At 40.9% G+C, this 21,486-nt stretch overlaps 1 protein-coding gene across 4 annotated transcripts in view; it reads left to right on the top strand.

Moving 5' to 3' along the window:
- LOC148845845 (putative cyclic nucleotide-gated ion channel 5) overlaps positions 1-21,486 on the top strand; it is an 89,352-nt gene that overhangs the window by 59,274 nt on the left and 8,592 nt on the right. For all 4 annotated transcript variants that reach the window (XM_088954778.1, XM_088954780.1, XM_088954779.1 and 1 more), the window contains one exon: positions 7,555-7,666. In XM_088954778.1, coding sequence (XP_088810904.1) covers positions 7,555-7,666 — 112 coding nt within the window. The remainder of the gene's footprint in view (positions 1-7,554; positions 7,667-21,486) is intronic.

The following is a 21,486-nucleotide window of genomic DNA, read 5'->3' as shown; positions in this document are numbered from 1 at the left end:
CCTGGAAGAGAAATTATCCTTCTTTAGGTGGGAGAGTCACTCTCATTAGGTCTACCCTAGCTAACCCACCTGTCTACTATCTGCCAGTGTTTAAGATCCCCTAAAGGTTTCAAATCTTTTAGAAAAATTAATAAGGAACTTTCTCTGGGAGCCTGGAGAGGAGAAGAGAGATCATAGAGTGAGTTGGGAGGTGGTCACTAGGTGTAAAATACTAGGAGGTCTTGGGATTGGTAATTTCAAGAAAATGAATATGGCTCTACTGGGGAAGTGGTTGTGGAAGTTTTCATTGGAAATGGATAAATTGTGGACTAAGATTGTGGCTAGCATTCATGGGCTGGAAGACAATGGCTGGGATTCTGGAATCTTGGCAAGGGCTTCAGTTGCTTCTCCTTGGAAATCCATTCACAATCTGCTTCAAGTTTTCTTCCCTTGGATCAGATATGGTCTAAACTTTGGTAACCGAATAAAATTCTGGGAACAACTTTGGGTCGTGGATTCTCCTCTGAAGGACCAGTTTCCTTCCTTGTATGCTCTATCAAACTTGAAAAATGAATCCATATCTTCTTTCTTGGTCCCTTCAGCCTCCACTTCTGGCTTTGGATGGAACCTTGGCCTGTGTAGGGCAATTAGGGATACAAACATGGATAGCTTGGTAACTTTGCTAGCCTCCCTTGAGATTATCTTGCTAAACCCTGCTAAGGAAGACACCAGATTTTGGACCCTTTCTAGCTCTGGTACCTTTTCTTGTGCTTCTTTCTTTGAAACCTTAACTCAGCCTCCTATCCTCTTTGGGTTGTCCTTTTCAGTTAAGGAAATATGGAGCAGGCCTATTCCTCCTTGGGTTGGTTATTTTTGTTGGGATATTTTCCTGGAAAGAATCAACACTTTAGACTTGCTTCAAAGAAAGAGACCCAACTATTGTCTACTTCCTAATAGATGTGCTCTTTGTAAAGTTGATGGGGAATCTGGCTACCACCTCATGGTCTCTTGTAAGGCTGCTAAAACTGTTTGGGAGTGGGTTTTCTCCCGTTTTGGGTGTTTTTGGTATCCTCCGAAGACTGTCCAAGGTTTGTTTTCTCCTTTTTTCAGTTGGCTTAGGAAGCGAGGGAAGACTATGTGGAGGTGTATTAGGGCAGCAATATGCTGGTCTTTGTGGGAAGAAAAAAATTCACACATTTTTTCCGACAAGGCAAGAACATTGGAAGAATTGTTAGATCAAATCCTTTTAAGGGCTGTCCACTGGCTAAAATCTATGGAGTTGTTTTCAGATTTTCTTGTGGATGACTTGCTAAGAAACTGGAAAGAGATTCCTTCCATTGCTAGATGCAAGAGGACTCTTTGTCCATTTTGGTCCCCTCCCCCCTCGGGCTTTATAAAGCTGAATTTTGATGGCAGCAGTGTAAGGAATCCAGGGCCCTCTGGGATTGGAGGAGTCTTAAGGAATGAGGAAGGGATTGTTACTGCTTTATTCTCTGGCCCTATTGGAGAAGGTGACTCTCTTAGGGCTGAGATCCTTGCAGCGCTTGAAGGAATTCGAAGAGCAAAGGAATTAAATATCAGCCATTTGATCCTAGAAGGTGATTCGAAGGTGGTGGTTAGTTGGTTGAAGACAGAGGACAGTGGTTTGTGGAACTTTAACAATGAGAAAAAACAGTTCTTATGGCTGGGTAGGGACATTGAGATTCAGTACAGCTGGCTGAAGAGGAGTGCCAACTCATTTGCAGATGGGTCGGCCAAGCAAGGAGTGAATAGGGAGTTTGTTTTTTGGGCTAGTTTTTAATCTTTCTTCTTTGCATTCCCTTTGTTTTCTGTTTTTGGGGAGCTAAGTTATTTTATCTCCCCTTTTGTATCCATATTCCCTATCCATATTCCCTCTTTTCTTTTAATTTAATGAAGATGGTGTTATTGATCAAAAAAAAAAAACACATATGTTCCCAAAATTTCACGTGAGAGCAATTGAATGAATTCTAAGATACCTCAAGTCATGTCTAGGAAAGGGACTGCTGTTCAAGAAACATGATAAAATGATTATAAAAAAGCTTTGTAGATGCTGGTTGAATAGGGTTTATTGGGGATAGAAGATCTACCATAGGATATTGTACCTTTGTGGTGGAATTCTAGTTACTTAGAGAAGCAAGAAGTAGATAGTTGTGGCTAGGTTCAGTGCAAAGGCTGAGTATAGGGCTATAGCTCATGGTCTGACTGAAGACTGAACTTTTGTGGGTTCGGATTCTACTCAGGGAGTTGGAGATTCAAACTAATGGCCCCTTATGGCTATATTGTGACAAATGACAATCATGCCAATAACCCTGTCCAACATGATAGGACCAAGCACCTTGAAATTGATAGACATTTTGTTTGGGAAAGGATCATTTCCAGGGATGTATGCTCCTTATTTACCTATTGCAAAGCAGCTAGGTGATATGTTTACAAAAGGATTGCCCAAATCAAGATTTCATGAATTACTAGGCAAGGTAAGCATAACGGTATCTTTGCTTAACTTGAGGGGGAGTGTTGTAACTTGTAAGTCTTAATGTTGTATGGGCTGGGCTGTTTCTTATTTTACTTTACTCCCTATTGGGTCTACTGGGCCTAAGTTATTCTTCTCTTAAAGACTGTTTATATGCAGCCCACCTAATAAAGGGCAATCTTGTACTTTCTCATGTTTTAAGTTTCATTTAAATTCTATCCTGGGCTGGACAGGGAGCAAACTGCCACCCCATTTTCTCACTCTTCTCTTCCTGTCTTCTCTCATATCTTTTCTACTCTTGCTCGAAATACTTCAGGCATCAAAGTGGTCGTAATTTTTTTTTTTTTTTTTTTTTTTTTTAAGTTTGAGCCATATGGGTAATTTTTGTAATTTTACATTTTGATAGAATTCAGGTCTGCCATATAGTTCGGCCTTATTGAGTTCAATTATGTAGAAGAAGAAAAGGTGATAGAGAGAGAGAGAGAGAGAGAGAGAGAGAGAGAGAGAGAGAGAGAGAGAGAGAAGAGAGAATTCTGGTTCGAATTGAAAGAGTCAACTTGACTTCTCCCAGTCGGCCATTAAGTATTTATATTATTATTAAAACATAACTGAAAAGACCTATGTGCCCTTACTTAGTTAAGAGCACTTGTTCCAACACAACCTTACAGTTCAGCAACATTAATCAAGGTATAAAGACAGAAATACCCCTATGCTAACACTCCCCCTCAAGTTGGTGAGTATTTATCATATACTCCCAACTTGTTACATATGTAGTCCACTCTTCCCCGACTCAAGCCTTTTGTAAATAAGTCAGCCCACTGATTTCCTGTATTAACATGTGCAGTGTCTAGCTCTCCATTCAACACCTTCTCCCTCACAAAGTGGCGGTCAACCTCAATGTGCTTGGTTCTTTCATGAAACACTGGATTAGAGAAGATATGAACTACAGCCTAATTATCACAATAGAGCTTCATTGGAGTGTTAGTATTGTACCCTACTTCTTGTAAATGGTTCCTTAGCCACACTAATTCACAAGCGGTGTGCGCCATAGCCCTATATTCTACTTCTGCACTGCTTCTTGCCACAACCGTCTGCTTCTTACTTTTCCATGTCACCAGGTTACCTCCCAGAAATGTGCAATAGCCTGTAGTAGACCGCCTATCAGACATAGACCCAACCCAATCAGCATCAGAATACCCTTATATTTCAAGTTTTCCCCCACTCTTGTATATCAGGCCACGACCCGAAGTCCCTTTTAGATACTTCACAATTCTCAGAACTGCATTCCAATGAGGAATCAGAGGTTTTTGCATGAGCTGGCTTACCACAGTAACTGCAAATGTGATGTCTGGTCTGGTAATGGTTAGGTAGTTCAGTTTGCCCACAAGTCGTCGGTATCTGCCAGGGTCTTCAAAGACTTCACCCATATCACTACTTAGTTTGATATTTGTGTCCATGGGTGTGTTAGCTGGTTTGGCACACAACAGGCCTGTTTCTTCCAGCAAATCAAGCACATACTTCCTCTGGCACAGGTTAATCCCATACTTGGATCTCGCTACCTCTATCCCCAAGAAGTATTTCAGTTTACCCAGATCCTTTGTCTGAAAGTGATCCTGCAGATAAGTCTTCCGCCTGTCAATACCAATGTTATCATTCCCAGTAATAACAATATCATCTACATACACCACCAACAGTATTTTTCCTCCCGGAGAGTCATGACTAAATACAGAATGGTCAACTTTGCACTGTTTCATACCAAACTTCTTTTCCACCTCGCTGAACCTACCAAACCTTGCTCGAGGAGACTGTTTAAGCCCATATATAGCCTTCCTTAGTCTGCACACCTTACCATCTTCCCCCTGAGCAACAAACCTTGGACGTTGCTCCATGTAGACCTCCTCGAGTAAGTCACCATGCAAAAAGGCATTCTTGATATCAAGCTGATATAGTGGCCACTCATACATGGCTGCAAGAGAGATCACTACACGAACTGACCCTATCTTAGCAACCGGTGAGAAGGTCTCTGTGTAGTCAATACCATAGGTTTGGGAGTACCCTTTTGCAACTAATCGCGCTTTCAAGCGTTCAACACTACCATCAGGCATATACTTAACCGTATAAACCCATTTACAACCAACAACTTGCTTCCCACCACCACGATTATGAGTAGACCCACCATTGCCGCTTCGGCCATATGCAGAACCACTACCACCACCACGGCCAGACTGAGCTCCCCGAGCTCCACCTCTAACACCGCGACCTCTCGATGCAGCAAAGGCAGTTCTATCTGAGATATTAGAGTTCTTAGTAGATCCGATAGAAATCCTCCGGAGTCGAGCAAATACCTCTTCTAGGGACGGAAGAGCTGATCCCCCTAATATCTGGGCTTGTACTGGTTCATATTCAAACTTTAGTCCCACAAAAAATCTAGTCACATCAAGCTGCTCTCTCTGTTGTTGCTGAATCATGACATCAGAAGTGAGAGGATGATAGACATTCAACTCATTACGTATGTTCCTCATGTTGGCATAATACTCCTCAAGACTCTGATTGCCTTGTTGCAGGTTAAAGTACTATTGATAAAGCTGATAAACTCTGGTTGTATTGTCCTGCCCCGAATACAATTTCTTCGCATGGTCCCACACATCTTTGGCAGTATCAAGGAACATGAAGTTCACACTAATCCTGGGTTCCATACTGTTCCTCAACCATGTGATGATCTGAGCATCCTCTTGCTTCCTGTCTTCATACTCGTGAGAGTCAGAGGAGGGTTTCTCCTCTCTGATGTGTTTTACCTTCTTCTTTGCCTTCAGAAAGACTTAAACAGATTTAGCCCAAGGCACATAATTCTCTCCATTTAATTTAATGGAGGTCATCTGAACATTCAGGTAGTCTGTAGGCACCATCACACTAGGTTTATAATCATTATTGTCTCCCATTATGTTATCACCGATTCTGCACACTTGCTGAATTCTATTATCACTGAGATCTGCACACTACATACCACTAGGTCACACCTGTCACACTGATTGCAGCACTTATTGTTGCTGGAATGTGTGCTCTTTACACCACAAACCCTAGATCAAACCTGTCACACTGATTTCAGCACTTGTTGCTGAAAAGTGTGCTCACATCACAAACCCTACTCTTACAACTACCTGAAATTTCACCACTATATGATCATATCTCTTCCTTCAAAATGCACAAAGAAACCAGCATAAACCCTAGAACTTACTGGCTGAAACCCTAGCATATGGTCTGAAACACACCTCCTATTTAATCCATAACAGATATCGTGCACTGAAATCCGTTACCTTATTGCTGAAGTAACACCCATACGAGCAGGAAAACAGTCCACACACAACAGCTGCTGCACACACAACAACCACACACAACAGCCACTGCCCACACTGTTCGGCCCTCTATTCTTCCTCTACTAGGAGAGGGCGATCTCAGAAATCACAGCAACCGACCACATACGACCTGACTGGAGGCATAGAGACCTCCAAGGGAAGAGGGCGATCACTCCTTTCCAGCCCTTTCCCTTATCTCCAATCGAACACAGAAAAAAAGAGGAAAACCCTAGATAGGGTGCGCAGAGAATGAACCCTAGGCAAGCAGAAATCTAGGCAGATTCAAGATGCTCTGATACCATGATGAAATTCAGGTCTGCCTTAGAGTTCGGCCTTACTGAGTTCTGTTTTGTAGAAGAAGAAAAGGTGATAGAGAGAGAGAGAGAGAAAGAGAGAAGAGAGAATTCTGGTTCGAACTGAAAGAGTCAACTTGACTTCTCCTAGTCGGCCAGTAAGTATTTATATTATTATTAAAACATAACTGAAAAGACCTATGTGCCCTTACTTAAGTTAAGAGCACTTGTTCCAACACAACCTTACAGATCAGCAGCACTAATCAAGGTATAAAGACAGAAATACCCCTACGCTAACACATTTTGATGTAGGGTCCAGTCATTGGAAGTTATTTGTTAGGTAATTGTGAGGTTGGTTCAAAGATTCAAAATAATTGGGTTTGTGTTTTGCAGTGGCAATTTCGTAATTATGGCAACAGTAACTCTGGCCACCTTGCTGAGAAGTAGAAGAAACTCAGGGCTTGGGGAAAGAATTGCTACACAAGTTCTAAGAGCAAGAAAATCCAAAGTACCCTTATGTCTAAATGCATTCTGGTAATGCCTTAATTTAACAATGACTGAACCCATATCAAAAAATGTGAAGTGGCCAAAGTACCCTTATGACTAGAAATTCTAAAAATTGTTCAATAGTAAACATAAAATTCTAGGCTTCACTTTAGGGTCACCTTGATGCTTGCCGCCGGGGGGGGGTCATCTCTGATGGGGCAGTTTGCCTGCTGGATGATTCCTTGGACACATACTGCCAATGAATAACCCTCAATGTAATCAGGTCAATCAGTGTCTATTGTTGAATCTCCATTTCCTAGAGTGCTCTTAATTTCATACATATTTTCATTTCATACCATGTAAAAGAGCTGCCTAACTATAATGTCACATATCTTCCTTCTCTTACCTGAAGGTGGATAAAACTGTTTCAAACGTGGTTCGGATATCCACGAGAGGCTGGCATTGAACACCAAGATAAAGAAAATGAGTTTCAAAATCTTCGAAGCATTTAATGTCCATGGTTTTGACATTAGAGTTGTATGAAGTGATCAGATTAAGTTTAACCAGTATCACCTTGAATTTCCAGTCCCCACATCAAAAATCAGATTTGCTCAAATCACTCTCCAAATATAAAATGTTTTAATTGTTGTTGCTTATCCAATCAACATTTACTTTTCCAACATTGTTTTTTCACTAAACATAACTCGTGCCTTCAACTGATTATTTCTGATGATGTTTCCCCCAAATTGCATGCACAAATTTTCTAGCCATTTTTCATTTGCTTAAAATTTGTCAATTGATATGAAGTTGTACTTTTTATTGTTATTGTCTTCATCAACCCATTGATATTTTATTGGTATGAAGATAAGTCACTAGTTAAACTCATATTGTGCTAGGTCTGCTTGATTTTTCAGTCTTTAACACTAACTTCATTGGCCTTTACTCTGTACAGCACTCTTGGCCAGGGCCTAGAAACTAGTACGTATCCTGGAGAGGTTATCTTTTCCATTGCACTGGCTATTCTTGGACTTATCCTATTTGCGCTTCTGATTGGTAACATGCAGGTAAGGACTTATTTGTTTATTTTATTTAAGGTTGTTTGTGATTAGTAAAATGGATAGAAGAAGACATCAGGCAATGATGAAAAAGATGAAGAAAAAGAGAATAAGAAATCAATACTTGAAACAGAGGTAGAATGGGAAAGTGACCATCCCACATTATCCTGTTATTTCACCATTAATAACAAGTCTTTTTCTCAAGGACAAGAATGCTCTTGACATAATAGTTTTCACAGATGTAACTGGAATAATTGGATGGACTTCACATGATCTGGAAACTAATTCCTTCGTCTAGAACACTATTTAGTAGGGGTACAAACTGCCCAGGCCTAATAATGTGCTACCCTAGTTACTCTAATTGAACAGTTTACCCTAATGTCACTATCTAGTTTACCATAGATTCTCAACCATGGTATATGTCTATGAGTCTGTTCATGCATGTGTATCCATAGATTAGCTGTCTGTTGGTCCACATTGGTTCTATACTCAACAAGCATCATAGGTGTGTTTTTTGGTCTGTAGGAAGCTCAAAAGACCAAGAAATGTCTTCTTTCCGTTTGGTATCCTGTAGACTGGAAGGCCCAAAGATGAGCATGTGCAAAGACCAAAATAGTCGAAAACTGGGAAGCTTCAAATGAAGCTTTTGATCTTTTCCACGATTTTAATAGCCTTCAAATTTGTTATTAACAGCCTGGTAGATTAAGTTGTTTACCAAATAGTCTTGGTCTTCAAAGAAAAGATCCAAAAAGCTCAGTGTCTTCTGGCCTGCTGGGTTGTCAAAAGATCTACTTTGAAAATTCACCAGGGAGAAGGGCTTTGTTTTGCCATAATGGAAAGCCTAGAGCAGAGGTATTGCTGGGTGAGGTTGGGCTGGGGCCTCCATTAATAACCATCCTGATAATAGGTTGGGTATTGACTTTTTTTTTTTAAATTTTTGATAAGTAAAAAGAATTTCCTTAATATAAGAAAATATGAATTACAGATTATGAGTAGCCTCAGCTACCCCACTAAAATTTAAGTTGCCACCTATCAGTTATGATTTCTCATTCTTACAACTGAGCCCAAAAACATTGATCCTTGTTTGCCCCTTGTTTTTCTAGCTGGTCTGCAAATCCATTTGCCGCCCTTGAGTCCATTGAAATGATAGCTGCAAGTCCTGTGGAGAGGCTTTTGGTCTTCTTGATATCATTTCTATGCAACCAGGGTATATTTCCAGTTTGCTTTAGCCAGCTTATCACTATTTTGGAGTCACCTTCCACAACAAGCTTTACATCCCCATCTCCTTAGCTTTTTGGATCCCAAATACCATTGCTTTTAGTTCAGCTGTAATGGAATCACCCATACCAATAGGGCCTGAGAATAGCCCCACTAGAGTTCCTTTGTCATCTCTAAATACCCCTCCAATTCTAGATCTTCTCGGATTGCCAAGGCTGCTTCTATCGAAGTTCAGTTTGAGGAATCCTGATTCAGGGGGGTCCTATTCCTTTAAGACCTTCTTAACGGTTGAAGATGAAGCAACTTCCCTCCAATTCCTAATTATGTCATTCATTGTAAAGTCTGAAAACAACTTCAGTGACTTTACCAATGATGTTACCTTTACCAGAATCCTTTCTGTTACTTCTTCCTTGCATCTTCTTTTCTTCAAAAATTAGATTGCTTAGAAACATTGGCCATTCACTTTGTAAGCAATCTAATTCTCCTGGCCACAAATTGACCTCTTCTTGGTCTAGGTTGACCCCGGCCACCACACTCTTATTGAGGTCCATCTTCAGATTTGTCACTTTTTCAAAGAGGTTCACCAACATCCTTTGATTCCTTGCATCTGACTCATTCCCACTTTCACAAAAAAATGATATATCATCTACAAATTGGAGGTGGGTTACCACCACTCTCTCCCTTCCTACTCTCCAACCCTTTAATAATCCCACTTCATCCACCTTCGATTTCAGTCTACTAAGCACCTCTTCTAAGATAGTGAATAGGAAAGGGGATAGTGGGCCCCCTTGTCTCACCCCTCCTGTTGGCACCAAAGAAATCCTTCACTATTCTATTGACCAACACTGAGAAGTAGTAAGATTGTAAACATCCTTTGATCCAATTACACCATCTAACTCCAAAACCACAGTTCCTTAGTGCTCGAATAAAAAATTCCCAGTCCACAAAATCATAGGCTTTCTCCAAGTCTAGTTTACAAACAATGCCCCTTCTCCCAGATCTCTTGAAATCCTCCACACATTCATTGGTAATTAGTATTTGGTTAGAGATCTTTCCCATTGGAATTGATTTTGTTTATTTGTAAGGACTAAATTTTTAAATAACTTTTTTTTAATTTGAAGTTTTAATTTCTTTACTGATTAAATTGAACTTCTATTGCTTACAACCACAAGCTTTCCATATAAATGGTGAAGTTTTCCTTGCAACATTTTAATGCTGTTGAAGTACGTTTTTTGAGCATTGGGACAGTTTTATAGTTTAGAAAGGGCATTAGTAAAGAGGACATTGCTGTAAACCTTTTTTTTTTTTTGATAGGAAACAATAACTTTCATTGGATAATTGAAAATATTACATGCTCACTAGTAACTCCTTGCTTAGCTAAAGTGTCAGCTATTCCATTTGCTGACCTTCTTACCCAGTTAAAATGCACCCCAATCTCCCTTGCTAGGCTAATAATCTCTCTTAGAGGCTGTCTAAGAGACCACACTCCCAGGTTTCTAGCTTGCATCCACCCTATTACCAGCTTAGAGTCTCCTTCCACTTCTAATTGCTGCATTCCCCATTGTTTCGCCAGTTTCAAACCTTGAAGTAAGGCCATTACTTCTGCCCTTAGTGAATCTCCCACCCCAATTGGGCCCGAGTAAAGGGCCAAAACTTTTCCTTCCTCGTTTCTGCACACACCCCCGATTCCCGACTGACCTTGATTACCCAAGGAGCTTCCGTCAAAGTTTAGCTTCAACCTAAACTGAGGAAGTGATACCCAACAATCTTTTACCATAGGGGAGGAAGGCGAGGATATAGCTTTAGCACTTCAATTTCTAATTAAGTCCGCCGAGGAGAAATCCTTGAAAATGTGATGTACTTTCAGCCAGTGCAAACCTTGATGGTGACAACCTCCACAAGTGCTTCCTTGGATTTTTCTTTCCCTAGGAAGATTCTATTGTTTCTCTCTTCCCAAATTGACCATAGGATGGAAGCTCTTGTTATTCTCCACATTACCCTGCCCCTTTTCCTTGGTTGTCAGAAGAAGCTAGAGTCAAAAAGGTTCAGCACACCCGAGGGGGGATTCCATCTATAACCAAACAAAGAAGAGAACCAATCCCACAAATAATAAGCAAAAGGACAAGAAATCAAAAGATGAGTCACTGTCTCACCATTTCTTAAGCAAAGATAACAAACATGTGGGTAAAGGCTCCAGTCTGGCCTTTTTCTTTGAAGTACATCCATAGTATTGATCTTTTAAAGAGCCACTTCCCAGCAAAAATCCCTAACCTTTGGCCGCACCGGAGAATACCATATTTCTTTAGCAGGAAAAGAGACAGACACAGAAGAAGACTGAACTAGGAAAAGAGACAGACACAGAAGAAGACTGAACTAAGGCGTTGAAAAAAGATGAACAAGAGAAAGTCCCTGAAGATGACTCTTTCCAAATTCTATTATTTGGGTAGGAAAGATCTAGGAAAACTGAATTCAACATAATGAATAACTTATCTGCAGAAGACAATTCTGAATCCCTCAACCCTCTTCTCAAATCCAAATCCCAAGTCCCCTCAGACACACGAAGTGAGGAGATGGTTTTGAATTTATTTAGGGAAAGAGAATACATTACCGGGAATCTATCCTTAAGGGGGGTGTTCCGAATCCAAAGGTCCTCCGAAAACAAAATTTTCTTACCTAAGCACACATCAAATCTGATGAAAGGCTGAAAGAAAGACAAGACTCCAACAATTGCTTTCCAAAGGGAGAAATGAGAAGCCCTAGGGTCGACGCCAACATCCCATCCATTAGCTGCCATCCCATGAATACTTGCCACCACCAAGTGCCACAAACTGTCTTGCTCCATAGGAAATCTCCACAACCACTTTCCTAATAAAGCTACATTTCTTAATCTGATATTGCCATTGCCTAGACCCCCCACTTCGTTTTTCCTAGAAACTACTTCCCACTTCACTAAATGGTCCTTTTTTGAGTCACTCGGTTCCTACAAAAAACCTCTCATGAGCTTTTCTAACTTATTGGCAACCTTGGCAAGAAGCTTAAAGGTAGACAGAAAAATACACCAGAAGGTTGGCCAAAGTGGACTTGATTAAAGTGATTCTACCCCCTAAATTTAGTGAGTCTTTCTAAAATTGGGTACCAAAAGTTTTCTATTCTAGTATTTCTCCCCAGAGGCAGACCTAAATATACCAGAGGCCAACCACTTACCTCACAACCTAAAGCCCTAGCTACCAATTGCACTTCATCATCCCGTAAATTCACCCCCACTACACAACTCTTGTTCCAATTGATTTTCAGATTGGAGACTCTCAAAATGCATCACCACCAATCTCAAATTATCCATCTCCTCAATTTCCCCTTCATAAAAGAGAATGATATCATCCACAAATTGTAGGTGAGTGACAATCACTTGTTGCCTCCCAACTCTCCATCCTTTCAGTAGATTTCTTGAATCAGCCCTAGAAATCAAGACACTTAGGGCATCCACTACTAAGGTGAAGAGGAAAGGTGACAAAGGGTCTCCTTGTCTAAGGCCCCTCTTTGCAGGAAAGAAGTCCCTAGCTACTCCATTCACTAAGATTGAGAAGTTACAAGAGGTAATACAACCCTTCATCCACTTACACCATCTCTCCCCAAAACCTCTATTCTTCAACACTTTTAGAAAGAAATCCCAATCCACCAAATCATGAGCCTTTTCTAAGTCAAGTTTATATATCAAACCCCTTTTCTTTCTTTTTTTTTTAATCCACACATTCATTGGGTATTAAAATCTAATCAATAATTTCTCTCTTTCACAAAGGCCCCTTGATTCGGTGAGATTAAGGAAGGACTTTCTTGAGTCTTAGTGCAAGAACTTTAGAAATGATTTTATACAGACTCCCAGTCAGACTGATTGGTCTAAAGTCCTTGGGCTGAACTGCAGGCACCCTCCTAGGGATCTAAGCTATGGAAGTAACATTTGCACCCGCATTTATTTTTCCTCTTTCAAAGAGTTCCAAGAAGACCTCTACTAGGTTATCACCTAAGTTGTCCCAATAGTCTTGATAAAAAGCCATAGTGAATCCATCCAGGCCTGGGGCTTTTGATCTTTCCATAGAGAAAACTGCCTCCTTTATTTCTTGAACCTCAAACGGTCTTTCCAGTGGTTCCAACAATTCCCTTTCTCCAGCATGCCACTCAAAGTCGGTTAGAGTCTTTCTTACTCTACTGGGACCGTCATAAATGGATTTAAAATGCTCCACAAAAGCTTTTGCAATCTCTTCCTCTCTTGTCATCATTGCCCCATTCCATTCCAAACTTTCCACTATGTTCTTCCTCTTTCTTCCGCTTGCCAAGTTATGGAAAAATCTTGTATTATTACCATCTCCTTCCTTCAACCACTTGCTTCTTGATTTTTGTCTCCAGCTTATCTCTTCTTTTCTGAGAATTTCCTCCAACTCTTGTTTCAACTTCTATCTCTCTTCCCTTTCTTCACGCCTCAATCCTCTCTGCCTTAGCAACATTAAGTTCTTGAATCCTTTTACTAATAGCCTCCTTTCTGTCTTCAATTCTACCAAACTCTTCTTTGTTCCAAGCTTTGATCTTGGCTTTTAGCTTTTGTAGCTTCTTATAAAATCTATATCCCTTCCATTCTAAACTCCACCTGATTATCTTCCCACCATTCTTTCACTTTCTTTTGAAAGTCTAGATGTAACAGCCACATGTTTTCAAATCTGAAGGGGCAAGGTCCACCTACTAGTCTTTCTTGAGATAGTCTAACTGGACAATGATCCGACGTAGGTCTAGGTAGTGCCCTCATCACCAAACCACCCCATACTTGCTCCCAATTTGAAGAGAATAAAAATCTGTCTAGTTTGCAACAAAGTGGTTCTTCCTGAAAATTAGACCAGGTAAAATCAGCTTGCACCAGTGGTAGCCCCCTCAATTCAAAAGAATCCACACAACGGTTGAACTTCCTCATACTTGAGGTGATCCTATGGTTGGGGTTACTTGTTTCAGTTATAAACCTGATGACATTAAAATCCCATCCTCTGGTTGCTGTAAACCTGTAATTTACTGTTTATTTAGTGGTTGGTTCATGTTAAGTGTGGACTCTATTAAAAAAGAGTTGGGGCTGATTGGGAGAGAACTTCTTTTCTCTTCCATGATCTCCCAACTTTTAATTTATCTTTCTTATGTTTTGTATGTTCCTCAGTTTCCTTTTCGCCTCGTGTTTATTAGCAAACCAATCAAGTCCCTCTAAGTTGTTCGGTTACATTTTGTCACACTTTCTGTGTCTTTGAACATCTAAAGATAAAGCAATATATAGGAAAGTATGAGTTGGCCTTTACTATTTTGATGGTGGTTTGCAGTATATCTTTATTTTAATCTCTACATTAGCATCATTGTTGCTTGGAAGCTTTCATTGTTGCAAAATTTGAAGTTGCTGGTTCCTTCTCTTTGTAGTTTAGAGTCTTTTTGGCCTGATGCATATCAATTTAATAAGCATTCTGTATCATTTTCCCTAGACTCAATAGTCATGTGTCCAAGTTGTTTCAGTTGGTCTATTTTGACATTTGTGGTTCAATGTGTGTTACTTCTTATTTAGTAATTCATTATTTTGTTACTTCTGTTCTGTAGATGATCATTCTTGAATGACAGGTATGTATAATGAAAGATAGCTTTGAATTGCTTTTCATATTTAATTTTTTTATTATAGTACAGAAACAACTTACTTCTACTAATTGTGTATTACAATCTGATAATGTTGCTGAGCTCTACATCTTAGATGTTTTAATGATTATCTTGATGCAAATGTACAAAACACCAAACTGTGTATGTTAAAACACCTTAGCAAAATCATGTGGCTGAAAGAAATAATTGCCACCTATTGGAGGTTGCTTGTTTCATATGTCATCATCACCGTCATCTACTCATCCATTGTCATCTACTTATCCCAACCACATGGGGTTGGCTACATGAACCCTGTTTCACTTTTCCTTTCTGTTTAGTGCCTTATCCGTTGTCAAATTATGAGTGCTCCAATGTGTCAGAGTGATTTTGTCCTCATTGTATTTTTTTCTCATAAATAGAATGTCTTTGTTCATTCATTTTTTTTTTGAAAAGTAAACGTCTTTTTGTTCATTTTTAAAGGTTAAATTCCTAATTTCCATTGTTGCGTAATACTCCCTTATTTTGTCTTCCTCCTCCCTCTTCAGATTTATATGTTTTGGTCAGCAGCTATCCTCAAGCATAAAAAGGCTTGTTCCTGAAGTTGTGAAACATGTATTGGAGGTTGCTTGTACTCTAATGTTTCATATGTAGGTTCTTAAATTATATTGGGGTGATTTTATCCTTATTGTATGTTATCTCATAAGTTGAATGGCTTTATTCATTCTTAAAGGTCAAATCACTTGTGTTACTAGTACTCCATTATTTCATTTTCCAACTTGCCACTTTGGATGTATATGTTTTTGGGCTACTCTCATACATAAAAAAGGGTATAAGTGTTATTGCCATTTCATCTGTGCTACTGCACCTTTCATTGAATCTATTTCATCCTTTTCTAATGAAAATTCGTTTCCTCTTGCTTCCTTTGCATGTTCCTCCTACTATTTCTTTCTTGGATGTGTAGTAGCCTCCTAAGCAACCAATCACTCCAGTATACACTTGGCAACAAAATAATATTGGTCCTTCCTCAACATTTTTTGAGTCTATGGATCCATCTTTTATGTTGGTGTCTAGGAGTTTGGATTTACCTATTACTTCGTAAATGTAAAAGGTCATCTACCGCTTATACTACTCATTAATTTGTTTCTTATGTGCTTCTTTCTCTTATTATTTGTAGTTTTATATTTCTTTGTCATCTATTGTTATTTTTTAATTTATTTAGGAAGTCTAGCCTATATCTAAAACAGGTTAGAGGACAATGATATAGGAAGAAACATCAACCTTACAATAAAATTATACTGTGGAACTTGTCTCTTCCTCTAGGTAAAAAAAAAAAAAAAAAAGACACTTGTTTGGAAAGAAACAAATATAAGAAGGTTGGGAAGTTTAGAAAGGAAGAAATAGAAAAAAATTTGAAGGAAAAATGAAGAGTAAGGAGAGGTTAGGTGCAACCATTGGAGCAAATCTAATGGATTGAGTGCTAATTTTGCCTCAACTTGAAGGCTTTAAAAGAGAAGATTTTGGTTTGAATTTTAGGAGTACTATGAATATTACTTGATGTAAAATGTTCTAAAGAAATATTTGAATTTTTGTGATGGTTTGGTGACACCTTGTCACCAGAAATTCTTATTATCTATTTTATATTTAATGAAATTCTTTCTTTAGTTATCTTCTAAAAGATAAAAAGAAAACCTTGTTTGTTGCGTTGGGTTTATATTTGTCAAGTATCTTCTGGAGCATTTAGAGGTTCATCAAATTGCCAATGGGCTTACACAAATATATGGCATAGACCATTGTGAAATGCCTTTCCCCCCTATGCCATGTTAGCTTTCTAGTTTGCCTAATTTAGTAAAGATGTGATTGGTTTTTCTTTGAAGAAGTGTTAATCAAATAACTTAGTATTTTATAAGAGCTCTTCTTCTGACCAGATCATCTTGGTTGTTCCATGGGTGATATTGTTATACAAGAGATGATGAATATGATATCAATGAACTTAGTCTCTTCTTCAGGGGAGGTTTCACATAAAAAGACTTTGGAAGTGGCAATATTTTCTTAGGGTTTCAACTCACATCAACATGTAAATTTTTCTTGATTTCCTAGAGACAAAGATCTAGGGTCCAAGTTGTGCCCTACTCCTATAGATCCTGGTGTTAAATTTGTTGCATGCCAAGAGGAATTAGTTGATGACCCTAGCATGTATTGGCTGGCTGAAAAGTTAAATTATCTGACCATTACTATCATGATATTTCATTTATAGTTGACCATTACTATCATGATATTTCATTTATAGTTGACCATTACTATCATGATCTTTAGCCAGTTTATCATATATTAAGGTATTTGAAAGGTTCTTCAGGTTGAGGATCTTGGGCTTCACTGATATTGATTGAGCATATTCTTCCTTAGACAATCTATGCCAGGTTATTTTACATTTTTAGGTGTTGATCTAGTACATGAAACAGTAAAACCATTTGTTTCTTGGGTGGGATTCTTGGGAAGTCACTTCGTCTTATTGGACAAGTGTTTCGAAAATTGGAATGGGAACATGAAGTTTTAGGAGTTGGTAAAACTATTTGTTTATTCGAAGGCAGGGGATGGGTCTAGCATTAGATTTTGGGAGGATGAGTGGCTGAATGTGGGAAGATTCTGTGAGCTTTGTCCAAGATTATACAGGTTAAGTAGGAAGGAGGTAACAATAGCCCAATGCTTTGAATGGAGGCAGGGAGAGATTTGTTGGAGTCCCAGTTTCAGAATGTCTTTACTTGATAGGGAGGTGGAAGAATGTGTGGTGCTGCTGTCTAGACTTCTAGAGGTGGAGATTCATCCAGAGAGCTCACAATTGATGGTAGGTTTCTGCCTACCTCAGGAGCTTCTTCGAGGGAGCTCAGGCCTCCTACAGAAGAGAAGAGAAGAGAAGATGGTTTTTGGTGCTCAAAAGGTAATCCCCTTTATTGCTATTCTATTATTTATTGCCCATTACATCACATGGGTATGATTCAGTTGTTACTAATTGGCTGACGTGGTCCTCTCATGTAGGTCTTCGGATAGGGCTGTATGGCTATCATACTGCTGGGCCGAACAGTGGTAATGGGCCTAGCCGTGCTCCTATCAACTCCTCCCACCTTGAGATCAATCTTGTCCTCAAGATTGATGTGGGGAAATTCATGCTTCAATCAAGAGTATTCCTCCCAGGTGGCTTCTTCTTCTGGCAGGCTGCTCCACACTACCAAAGCTTCTTCTATGTAGTACCTTCCCTTGTGTACCCAACAGAAGTCTACCAGCTTGTGGGGCTCCATGACCATGACTCCCTCATCAGTGAAGGCTGGGAGGGTTGCCTGAGTTTTGTCCCTTGACCCACTTGTTTCTTGAGTAGGGATACATGAAAGACGGAGTGGAGTTTGAAGGATGGTAGAAGTTCTAGCTTGTAGGCGACTGACCCGATTCTCTCCAAGACTTTGAAGGGTCCATAAAACCTGGGAGCCAGTTTCTGCCTTGCTCGCTTGGCTACTGAGGTTTGTCGGTAGGGTTGGAGCTTCAAGTAGACCATGTCTTCGGGCTGAAATTCCAAGGGATGGTGCTTGCAGTCATATGTATCCTTCATTTCCTGCTGAGCCCGCTGCAAATTGTTCTTAAGCTCCTGCAAGATTAAGTCTCGGTTTATGAGGTATTCGTCTACTGCAGCTACAGTAGTGGAGCCTGTCTCGTAGGGGAGAATTGCAGGGTGGTTCTCTCCCATACAAGGCCTTGAAAGGTGTCATACCGGTAGTCACATGGAAGGTGGAATTATACCACAGTTCTGCCCAAGATAACCACTTCAACCACTGTTTTGGCCTCTGCCCCACGAAGCACCTCAAATAAGTCTCGATGCACCTATTAACTACCTCTGTCTGCCCATCAGACTGGGGGTGATAGCTTGTGGAATGAGCTAGGTGTGTCCCTTGGATTTTAAAATACTCCTGCCAAAATCATCCCATAATAGAGGATCGCGGTCAGATGCGATGGAGGCTGGTGTTCCATGCAGTTTTGTGATGTCTCTCACGAACAGATCTGCTACCTGTGCTGCTGTGAATGGGTGTGGCGAGGCTGAGAAGTGGGCATATTTGCTAAGTCTGTCTACCACCACCATGATCACTGTCTTGCCTTGAGAGGGTGGCAAGCCGGTGATGAAATCCATGGTGACATCGTCCCAGACCTGATTTGGTATCTCAAGGGGCTGAAGGAGCCCAGCTGGTTGTTGAGTATCATATTTCTGCTGTTGGCAGGTTGGGAAGCCGGCCACAAAGGCCTGCACATGCTTCCTAATTCCCCTCCAATAGTAGTGTGCTGCAATGTGCCGACAAATCCTTAGTACCCCTGAGTGACCGCCTTCAACATAGGAATGAAATAACTGTAGAAGCTTCCTTATGTGTGAGGACGATGAAGGTAAGACCAATCTCCCCTTACAGTACAAGAGGGAGTCTTCATGATGTAGCCCAGTGTTTCGGTTGGTCCTCGGCCCATCTTCTTTTGATAGCCGCCAACTCTTCGTCGTTCAATATCTCCTGTTTGAGTAGCTCCAATAGTGGGTACATGGGTCTAGATTCTGCCATCAAGTGTAATTCATTTTGTCTTGACAGGGCATCTGCTACCCGATTAGAAGCTCCAGTTTTGTATTCTATCAAATAATCAAACCCCAACAATTTGGACACCCATTTTTGCTGTTCTTCTGTCAGGAGATGCTGTTCCAACAGATATTTGAGGCTCTGTTGATCGGTTCTGATGATGAAACGTCGACCCAGGAGGTAGCGGTGCCCTCCAAATGTGCCATTTAAGGACTGTAGATCGGTTCTGATGATGAAGCGTCGGGCTTCACCTCCCCTTCCTCCACCACATGACCAAGATAATGTACTCGACCCTGCCCAAAGACACATTTGGAGGGCTTGGCCGAAAGCTGATTTTGTCTTAGCACATCCAGGGTTAGCTTCAAATGTAGAAGGTTTGCTCTCAATTAGAGCTATAGATAAGAATGTTATCAAAAAAATACTAAAATGAACTTATGAAGATAGGGCGGTCTGAATATGCCATTCATGAGTGATTGGAAAGTTGATGGTGCATTGGACAAACCAAACAGCATGACTAAGAACTCGTAGTGGCCATTGTGAGTCCTGAAAGTCATCTTATGCACATCGTCACTGTTGACTCAGAGACCTGAGATCCATAGTTTGTCTAGTAGCTCATCGATCAAGGGAATTGGGAACCGGTCCTTAACGGTGATGGAATTCAATGCTCGGTAATCCACACAAAACCGCCAAAATCCGTCCTTCACTAGTATAACTGGGGAGGAATATAGGCTATTGTTGGGTTGTATGAACCCCTTTTGTAGGTCTTGGACTAAGTGCTTGATTTCTTGGTGCTGATAGTATGGGTACCGGTAGGGCTGTACATTTGCTGGTGCTGCCCCCAGTACAATGGGAATCCGATGGTCATGAACTCTCTCAGGAGGGAGCCCTTGTGGTTCTTGAAAGACGTCAGGGTACTTGACCAAGACTGCTTGCAGTCGTGGATCTGGACTGCCTATCCTACCTTCATTGATCGTGGGCTTCAGATGTGGGCCAGGAGTCCAGGCCCCTAAGAGCATCAAGGTGGGCCGGTTTAGGTCCCAATTGGTTTTGATTATAGAGCTGAGGGTAGCTGGTTGTGGAACCAACAGCCTGGAGTCGCTTAGAGTTATGGTGTGATCTCCCCTTTGAAATTCCATGGTCAATTTGGACCAATCACAAACCACCGACCCAATTGTTGCAACCACTGTACCCCAAGCACGATGTCGACCCCACTGAAGGTCAATGTGTACAAATCAGCGCAAAATACCTCCCTTGGATGACTAGCTCCATGTCTTTACAGACCCCTTCACATGGTATCTGACTTTCGTTGGCAACTTGGACATTGAACTTAGAGGTAGGTCTAATGGTCACCCCCATTTGGATGGCCAAGTCATCTAAAATGAAATTCATGGTACTCCCACTATCCACCAAAATAGATACCTCCCAGCCCTTCAGTCTACCCATGACACGCATGGTTTGGGGTGACGTGAGGCCTGTGAGGGTCTACAGGGAAATCTCGGGCGGGCCAAGCCCAAATATCATATCAAGGTTAGTTGGGTTGTCTTCTTCAAGGCCCTCCACCGCCTGCTCTCCCTCTTCAGGCCCATTTGTCTATAGCAGGAAAGCCTGTTGGGCCTTGCATCGGTGACCTAGGCCGAACCGTTCGTCACAGTTGTAACATAGGCCCTTATCCCTACAGGCCTGCATCTCGGCCCATGTCAGCCTTTTGTAGGGGACGTTGGGCTTGAAGACTTGGTTCTCTAGTTTAGCGGGTCCAGTAGTGACTAAGTCTGGGCCGCTTCTGTCTTCAGGGCCACACTCCAACATAGGTGTCTTCAAGAGGGGTCCCTGAAGACAACTCAATGGTCTTCTGAGTCTGTTGAATTTTTCTTCATAAAGCCAGGCCAGGCCTACAACATCCATGACCGTCGGGGGTTGCATGGATTTCACCTCCACTCAAATATCCTCCCTCAACCCTCCGATAAAACTGCCCAACAGGGCATTTTCCGACCACCCCTGTACCCTTGAAGATAAACACTCAAAAATTCCACCTGATATTCTCCCACTGTACCAGTCTGTCTTAACTTAGCTAGTTGTTCATCGTAGTTTTTGAATCCAGTGGGTCCAAACCGCACACATATAGCATCGGTGAAATCCGCCCAAGTCACTTGGGGATGTGATCGGCGAAACCACTGGAACCAGAGAATTGTTTCTCCTTCCAGATGGATAGCGGCAATTGAAACCCTCTAATTTCCTAGTATTTCATGGTACTCAAAGCACCTCTCAGCCCTATAAATCCACAGTACAGGGTCCTCACTTGAGAAGTTCAGGAAGGTGATTTTGGTCTGCCGCAACACTCCATTTCCTCCAGACCGGTTGCTGGGC

The sequence above is a fragment of the Nelumbo lutea genome, chromosome 7, assembly GCF_056320005.1.
Source record: "Nelumbo lutea isolate HS-2025 chromosome 7, American lotus-T2T, whole genome shotgun sequence".
Classification (NCBI taxonomy): Eukaryota; Viridiplantae; Streptophyta; class Magnoliopsida; order Proteales; family Nelumbonaceae; genus Nelumbo; species Nelumbo lutea.
The sequence above is the reverse complement of the archived record's forward strand: the minus strand, read 5'-3'. Positions and strand labels throughout refer to the sequence as shown.